The following is a 9,019-nucleotide window of genomic DNA, read 5'->3' as shown; positions in this document are numbered from 1 at the left end:
ACTGGCAAAAGAAAGGTTTAAATAGTCAAATTTTGAATACTCAATGTACTGCATAACCTTACCGAAGGAAGGAAAAGAAGGAAAATGGTAACTCTAGGGTCAAGTTTTAGTCTGTTTAGCCTGTCAACACTTTATTTCACAACCCTTCATTGATCACTTACCACTCCCTGTGTGGAGGGATGAAAAACAAGCTCCCAAAAAACACCTGCATGCAAGGCTAGTGATGGGGATGATTGAAGAAAAGGTTTTTTGGTTTGAAATTTTCGATTCCAGGATTTTTTGGGTAGGAAAATTTTGGCAAGTATTTTTTTGGGTGGCTTGATTTAAGAAGGGACAGTTTTTGGGTATTCAAAACAATCTGAAGATTTGTGTTGATAAAAAATGTGCTGCCTTTGTTCTGGCAATTTTTGATAGTTCTAGAAAGAGATAGAAAGGAGAAGAAAACTAGTGCCGTGTGAACTGTTTCGGGAGCACAGTTATGGAAAACTGTAGTCACTACTGGGACAAATTAGAAACGAGCTTGAAAAATACATCTGCTTCTTTACTTAACAACTACCCTTCCAAAATAGAGCCTTTTAAGGGATTAAAACTTGAAATACTCACGACATTTGCATAACGTGTGCCACAATTGCAGCTGCTTTAATTATTAACAAGTATGTTAATTTTAAACGGTTTTAAATAAATATTCAATAAAATCTTCCCCCCAAAATTTTACAAATAAATAGTAAAAATAATATTTTCAAAATGATGATTTGAGAAAAAAAGTTTTTTGTTATTTTTATCACGATCGGAAAGGCCAAGTTAAAAATGGAAATGACGATTATTCAGATTACAGTTAGCCCTAACAATAACAAAGACAAGATACTTGTAAGCAAGCAGGGAATTATGTACATGTGGGGCAAGTTTTGATATTTTTTCGCAAAAAATGATTTTAAACAAAATAAACCTTTTAAATCGCTTTCTAGATAAAGAGGATACACGGGAAGTCGTTTGATGTAAACTTAAAATTATTGACAACATCAACACATAGCAGGCGTGAAATGCGATGGATCGGAGTTAAACGGTTTACTCGTTCAATGAGTAAGCTTAAAACAAATCGCGAAATGATGTCTTAAATAAAAAAGCCAAGAAATATTATACAGAGCTCTAAGGAACTGTAAAATAGTATCAGTTATAAAAAGAAGGCCAATACAACCGATATTAGTCTTACGATTACGCTTCAAGCATGCAGGATTGTAACCTGTACTTACTATAGTACACTGGACTTCACTTACCATGGGCTGCATTTTTCGCTTTTGCACAGCATCTTTCTCCTTTTTCCACGACGGCATATTTTTTAGTTTTTCTCTTAGAAGTGCTTGTTCCTCCAATATAGGCCTGAACAAAAAAAAGCAATAGTTTTCAATGTATCAAAGCAATATTTGAAGACACGATCAGACGCATAGAAGATCAGTTTTCGCCGCTCTCTCTTACTTCGCCGATTCCGTTATTTTTACTGCAGCAGCTTTTTTCTCGTCTTCTGGCTTTGTCATCTCTTTCCCCTGTTTCCCAGCTTTCTTCCATTGTGGAAGAATTGAATCTGTTGGGCTCTGAGCGGCCATTTTTACGGAAGATATCTTCCAGACCTCTCCACGTTTGCGTTGTTGTCGTTCCTCGCGAAGGAATTCGGTCGTGTGGCGGGAGTACAAAGCCCGTGCATTACATCATCATAAACCAATCAGGAGCGTACAATTTTAGAATTTCACGTGTTCCCGCCTTCTATTTACCAAATATGGCATTCTAATCATTCCACTGATTTCCTTTTCCCGTCGCCATGGCGGAGAAGGAAACAGGTTTCGTGGTCGCATTGTTTACGTTCAATTTGGGGCCTCAACGACCGGGATTTTAATAAGCCTTTTGTTTTTTACATCCAATACTATTTGTACAAGACTTTGCTGGTAATTTTAGTGTTGGCGTGTTTATTTCGACGCGTTTATCGTCAGTAAGCTCAACGTTTATCTCAGCTGATCTTTGGCGACGTGGGGGACCTCAACCGTATTTTCAAGCTGAAAAGTTTCTTAAGCTTTACATGTAGTTTTTACATACCTTGCACTCTGCAGCTCGATAATTTACCGAGGAAAGTTATGGCTTCAAGATGCATTAGTACTTTAAACGATCTGGATAAGATTTCCAAGAGGATCTACCACAAGCATTCAAAGGTAAGCGATGAAAGTTGGAAATTGACTCTCTCGTCCAGAAACGTGGAAAAGTAAAACAATTCATTGACATTCATTGAATGATCCCCTAACCATAATTGCGTTAATCGCCGCTTACAGTTGTCTTCTCACACATTTTGTTTGCCACATTTACTATTTGCAGGAGCGCTTTCGCGCCGGTATCGAAGCTAAACTCAAAGCTTCCAGAGACAAAGCTGATCGATCTTTGCGAGAAATAAACGAGGGATCGTCTTACAGGTCTTGCAAAACGTCAGCGACCCATCGTTCCTCAGTAGGGTAAGATTCCTTGAAATGTTTCTAACTTAGAAGATGTTTGTGAGCTTAATTGTAATAATATTTTTCAAATACTTTCTACTGTCAGAGACATATTCTTGGTGCTTTAGCTGCAATTACCAGCAATAAGAGAAAATACCATGTCAGGGTGGGGAGGGGAAGTCATATTAAACTTTGGTTAAGAGTGAGATTTCATTAGAGCTTAAGACATTTCTTATGCATGCTCCTACTTTCGTTTAACCATTAATTTTACTTGTTTGAGTTGGAGAATGTGTGTGTAACATTTTTAGTTGTGAATTTTGCCTAAAAGAACTGAACTTTTTAAGAACAACCTGACCTGATCAAATCAACATGAATTCATTGTTTTTGTCTCCTAGCACATCTAGTGTGACTTTGTCATCAAGACTTTTTTCTGCCTCTGCTTCAACAAGATCAACAACCTCAGAACACTATAACAAAGTAGTGAAGGAGAAAACGAAGTGCAAGCAGTCTACTTCCAAATCCACTGACACTGGGAAAAAGGAGAGAATACAAAGACGAGAAACAAAGTCTTGTCCAAGCCGTTCAGTAGATGCAAAGGTTGACAAAAAGAAAGACAAGAAAATCGATGTAGAAGAGGTTCCACGGGCCATGTCTGTTTTTGGCAAATACAATGGGAAAGGCTCGGAATATAAGCCCACAGCTTGGTTTAACTTTCCCCAGGAAACAAGTGTTGGTGTTATTGATTCTTTTGTATGTGATGCAATAAATGAAAAGCCAATGTGCTTTTCAATAAATGTCAAGAAAGGAGAAACTGTACCAAATCTATTACAGCATAACTTGGAAGTCAGGGTAGGGCAAAATGGTGTTATCAGGACACAGAGAAAGAAAGATACGGTGATGTCTGAGGTTCGTCAAGGAGATGCTAGGCAAGGAAAGAAAAGGACTGCCCCTTTATCCTGGGAAGAACAGCTTCAATGGCATGATGTAAGTATTGCTGGGTAGCAGGACTCAAAAAAACTTCTTGCTCGTCTAAGTTAATGATTTTGTTATAGGATGACTTCCTTGCTGAACAAGAAAATCTACTTGTCCTAGGACTAAAAAATGGATGGGACTTTTTTCTGGCTGCTGCTTCTACCTCACTACTTTTGAGAGGGAGAGAAGGGATAGGCGTAAATATGTTTGAATTTTAGATCTCTTACAAAGCCTCATTCAGTCATCCAGGGGAAATAAATTTTCTTGCTGGGCAAGAATTGAATATTTTCTCTTAGGTGATCATTTTATTTGTAACGTCCACTCATAACAGCTACTTTAAAAGCACAAAACTCATATCCATTCTGGACTCGAACTTTAATCAAAGCTGCTAGACGTCACACAGGAAAACGATAAGAAAGTCACCACAGAATGATTGGCTGAAACAGAAATGATGTTACTATTACAAAGGTGATATGACTGAACTATGACCAAAAAAAGATGCATACTTACAAGTTGTTGTGTCTCTGAAAGTGAACAAAACCTGATCTCGTAACAAAACAATAACAAATATGTGCTCTGTGGGAAAGTGCACCCTCGATCTTTAGGTAGCGGTCACCACTTTATGTAATGTGCTCATTGTCTCTAACATTATTGATTCCCATAACTTTTCTCTTGATAATGTATCGCAAATGGTGTTAAGAGAAAATTGATGTTGATCACTCTTGACGCTTGAGGTTTGAGCTAACTGTTGTTTTACTGACCTTATAAGACCAGTAGGTGACCTTGTCATGCATAATTTCCCATAATTTCAACAATGTACAATAATTTATGTACAAATATATGAGATGCAAAATTGACAGTAGCTGAAGATTTTGATGCAAAAAGAATAAAAAGGATAGGGTTTGAATTAACTTAAGTTGTATTTTACACCTCCTTGAGAAAAGAACCAGGGCTTGGTGTGTTAATTTACAATAAGAGTTGCAACTCATTTAAATTCTTACTTTGTTCTACAGGCTTGTGTTATTTCAACAGAAGCACATAAGGATAAAAATGCATCTTCTGAGGTATGATGAAATTTTAAAAGATGAACTTTCTGTTTCACATTTGGTTTCTAGAATAATGACCATTTTCTTCCTTTTTGAGGCTAGTCTTCTCTTAGCCTGAGGAAACTGCCGACATTTGGTAACAACACTGCTGGTTCAATCCCCTGTCTGAGCAACAGCTACAAATTTCTTACTGATGATGTGTCACTAGCCAGATCTAGGTAGTGCTTCCGGTTGCAAGTGATATTTTAGAATGCTTCAAATAATCAGAAGCACCATCCAGATCTGGCTAACGACACACCATCAGTAAAGAATTTGTAGCTGTTCCTCAGACAGGGTATTGAACCAGTAGTGTTGTTATGAAATGTAGGCATTAGAAAAGATCCTGGAATGTCAGCTGTTTTGTAAGATTATCATTCCCTTTGAAGAATCCTGAAGTTGTGGTTTTTGTTTGTCTTCAATTTGTCTGTGTACTGGCTTTGAAAAACTACTTTTTCTATGTTATTCAAACACAAAATTACTTTTGCACATGCACTGCTATGTTTGCGACATACATTTTTCACAATTTTAAACCTCCAGCTATTTTTAGAAGCAAAAAATGATTTTTTGTGCATTTTCTATGTTAGGCTATCCAAAGGATTAATGCTTAATAAATCTGGTTTCTTCAATTTTTAAAACATAGGCTTTAATAAATTTTACCTAAACTTGTTTTCAGCTTTAGATTCAAGCTTAGTTTTCACTATGGCCTTGAAAATGCACAAGTGCAAGAATGATAGTCCTTGTGATGTTATATTTATTCCTAGACTTTCATTTCACTTAACTTGGACTGCCATTAGTTGATTTCTGGTTGTGTAGCATTAGTTGATTCCTGTTCATGTGGCCTTGAATGTATCCTGGTTGTGTAGCCTGAGAATGCAGATGTATTTCTAGTCATCGCTCTTCTCCATCCGACGCAGATGTTACTTTTCAGGTGGAGAGAACCGATGACCGGAAATACGTCTGCATTCACAGGCTACTGATCGTGATGCAATTCAGTAATTGCACCCTGTTCGGGATATAACAGCACATAATAAAAGCGTTGTGGTTAGTGGCATGGTTGAAAACTGGAAAAACACTGACAGTTTTCACTCTGGTGAATGTTTATGACAACACAAACATGAAGTCTTCAGCTGATGTCTTAAGCATAGTTAAAGCTTGCCTTGTGCTTGGGTTGCATTGCTAGTGAAAACCATGCTGTAGAACTAAGGTTAACGTAGATCTAGGGGTTTCATTATCCTACTTTCCCATAAAGAACTTAACATTTAAGAGGACATAATTTTAAAATTAATGAATAAATGTAGCACGGTTCAACCCCTTTTAGCCCAAACAGTTATCAGTGGAGTCTGTTTAGAATTTGTACTAATTGAAAACGATAATAGGAATATTGTATGACTGAATTAAAGCATTGAACTTATAATGTCCTTACCCCATAAACATCTATAAAAGACATTGCTAACACTTTAATTTTCTACATTTTGACCCATCCAGTCAAGCGATCATAGAACTACATCAGCGTACGAAGTATAACGTTTTGCTTTCATTCTTTTCCAAACTGTTAAAGGTAAATCTCAGGTTTGTGGAAATTGAATACTAAACTTTTAACAGTGTAAGCAAGAAATATTTATTATTATAACTTATAAAACTTAAAAGTGTGAAGGGTGATGGGGGTGGGTAGATTTTGTGCCCAACACTTATCACAAAAAAGTGTTTTTACGTCTTTCACCATGATATATATGTACAATACAACTAATATTACAACTAACACTCGTTTTTTAAAAAGTAAAAAAAAATAAAAAATTGTGTTGTAAACTCTCTAGACTATACATGTAATTCCACTTACAGCTTTAAACTAAAATGAATAAGGAAAAGCAAATAATTTGGGGTTAAAAAACCTTAAAGCAAAATGAATAAAGTAAAGCAAATATTTTTAGGTTGAACAGAATATTTATGGCGTAAAAACGTGACGATGATGATAAGGAAGTCGGTGATTGACGGGGACAATGGCGGTGATGATGATGATGATGATGATGATGGTGATAGGAACCGTAAGCAAAGACGACGACGACGACATCAGTGACTAAAAAATTGAATTTGCGTCCTTTTAAACTTTATCGCGTCTATTTGGAACCGCTCAATTCGTCAAATGTGGGCAACTTTTTCCTGGTGTAGAATTCTTAAGGGCTTTATCCATGTTCAAATAGGAAAGGGAAAATTGTCGTCGTATGTCCACACAAAGGTGATGTTACCCGAGACGATTCGCAACGACGATTTTTAGCGCAACACAGAGTCACAACATTGTTGTCGAATGGTTACACCATTGTTCCAACATTGCAAGATTTGCAACGCTGTCTTGCGCTAAAAATCGTCGTTGCGAATTGTCCCGTGTAACATCACCTTAAAACGTCGCATTGGGAGGTTTCACGTCGTAGTCGTGCAGTGGACGTCAAAGAAATGTACTAAAAAGCGTGATGCACGTGCAGAGTTGTTGTTTTGCTCATAAAACCAATTGTTTTATGACGTTGTTGTTGTTGTTGTCGTGGTCGTCGCTGCTTAAGGTCCCTAATGAAGGTGACCATGACGACGACGGTGCTGATGATAATGATGATGATGTAGTATGGCAATATTAATGAAAGTAGTATTAGAATTATAAGTAACAACAGACCAGACATAAAACATGCATGTGATTTCGGACCTGTTCCTATTCTTTTCAGAACTTATGCGAAACACATCCAGTTGTCTTTCACGCGACGAAACCAAGGGAACAGGAAAAATATTCGAAAGGAGACGAGGTTAAAAACCATCCATCGGCTTACAAAGTGAGCTTAGAGAGCCGCTGGGTTTATCCAGATCGAAGAAACTTGATTTCTTCGGCCGAGAAGTGTATTATCTCTGTCGAAGTCGAGGATACAAGAAGCGGGGACAGGAAGGATAGTAGTGAAAGAAAATGCCACACTCTGAATCTTAGCGGAAATGAAACGACGCAAGATTTAAACCTTGTTGAGAGTATTTCAAAGAAAGTAAGTTTCGAGGACGAAGGTACCGTTACTAGTAAAACTATCACGGATGTAACGGAGAAAGATTTAAGTGATAAAAGTGAAAAGGAAATGTTGGAGGAAGATACAAAGAATTCGACAAAACTTGATGATACTAGAAAGAGCAATTTTCAACCGGACGTTGCTGGGAAAGCCCGCCCGAAGACAAGTCACGAGAGGTCGCGAAAAGATGGCGAAGAAGCGACAATGGACATTCGGAAGCCGCGACGACCGCACACGGCTCCTGCTGCTCCTCCGTCGAGCCCCAGAGTTAACTTTGATTCACGACTTAATAATTGCGTTCCCATCAAAATACCAACATCGCAAGGGGAGGTGGAAAATAGCAGCAGTTTTTTGTCAGTGGACAATCAAGCAAGTGAAGAAAAAGTCTCGTTTATTGAGCTCAATCAAAGCTCAAGTTCCGAAGATGAAAACGAAAATGATTACGGTATAGGTGAGGATTGCCCTACTTTTTCAATACAAGTATCACCGAGTTGTTGTGAAAAAGGTGCCTTCCAAGGCGACGGCGCCACACCAAAAAAACGGGTAACGTTTTGCAAATCAGCGCCGATCGTAAGAACTGTACCTCGGCTTGAAAAAGCTAGAGTCCCGCGGGCGAGGTCGTCGAGTTCAAATAGACCCCCTCAGCCGATTGTTATTGAGGCGGAATCATCTCTGGAGTTACCCAAACATCTACCACCCGCCCAAGCACTTGTAGCTCTGAGGAAGAAAATTCGCGACGATTTAGCCCATCAGAATCATGAATTGCAATTGGATATTCAACAGTTGTACTTGAGAAAACATTTAGAGTAGTAATCAATTTCGAGAACTAATGAGCTCGATTAAAGTGTATTTTTAAAGCTTTTGAATTAAAAAGTTTTCTTTTCTGATAAGTTGTTGGCTAGCTTTCTTTAATCAACAGTTGTGTCTGTGTTCTCTTTGAGAAATTACAAAAACTGAGCCAATGCAAGTCGAGGAGAGGAATTCCCCTTATAGTTTTTACCCAGTTTCTACTCGGATCATTCACTCGTTCCAGTTTGGCTCGTTTGAGCAGTCACATTACAACCACGTGGTAATTCAAAAGCACTGTTTTTTGCCACTCCATATTAAAAATGGCGCATCTGGTTTTTGAAGGGATGTCTGGTTAATGCATTTTTCCCTCGTAAAAAAAATTCAATAAACAAATAAATGTCAGTCCCGGTTTTTAATTTCCGTAGGCATTTTTTCACACTATTGTGAAATTTGTCATCAGATTCGAGAATTTTATTATCTGAGTCAAATGATAAAATAATCATGGAACAGGTAAAAGGACTGAAGAACTCAAATTCTGTCGGTCGACAAGCTTAGTTTAACGACTTGTATGATTGCACTGCGAATTAGACTCCACTCTGTCTTCCAGACCTAACCATAACAAAATTATGTTTAAGGAAAACATGCGCGGTATTGATACCGGTATTGATAG

The 9,019-nt window shown here is 37.8% G+C and overlaps 1 protein-coding gene across 1 annotated transcript; it reads left to right on the top strand.

The window, feature by feature from the left end:
- Positions 1 to 1,880: 1,880 nt before the first annotated feature.
- Positions 1,881 to 8,454, top strand: LOC140954076 (uncharacterized). Its single transcript, XM_073403478.1, has 6 exons — positions 1,881 to 1,937; positions 2,100 to 2,198; positions 2,359 to 2,492; positions 2,867 to 3,455; positions 4,457 to 4,507; positions 7,237 to 8,454. The coding sequence occupies exons 2-6, from the start codon at positions 2,124 to 2,126 to the stop codon at positions 8,368 to 8,370; spliced, it is 1,983 nt and encodes a 660-aa protein (XP_073259579.1). The 5' UTR covers positions 1,881 to 1,937; positions 2,100 to 2,123; the 3' UTR covers positions 8,371 to 8,454.
- Positions 8,455 to 9,019: the final 565 nt, after the last annotated feature.

Source organism: Porites lutea, chromosome 12, assembly GCF_958299795.1.
Source record: "Porites lutea chromosome 12, jaPorLute2.1, whole genome shotgun sequence".
NCBI classification, from domain to species: Eukaryota; Metazoa; Cnidaria; class Anthozoa; order Scleractinia; family Poritidae; genus Porites; species Porites lutea.
Note: the sequence above shows the minus strand (reverse complement) of the source record. Positions and strands in the feature narration are given on the sequence as shown.

Coding starts and splice junctions, on each gene's coding strand:
- LOC140954076 (XM_073403478.1), top strand. CDS start 2,124: ATGGCTTCAAGATGCATTAGTACTTTAAACGATCTGGATAAGATTTCC. Junction 2,199..2,358: donor TCTACCACAAGCATTCAAAG/GTAAGCGATGAA, acceptor TACTATTTGCAG/GAGCGCTTTCGCGCCGGTAT. Junction 3,456..4,456: donor AACAGCTTCAATGGCATGAT/GTAAGTATTGCT, acceptor TTTGTTCTACAG/GCTTGTGTTATTTCAACAGA.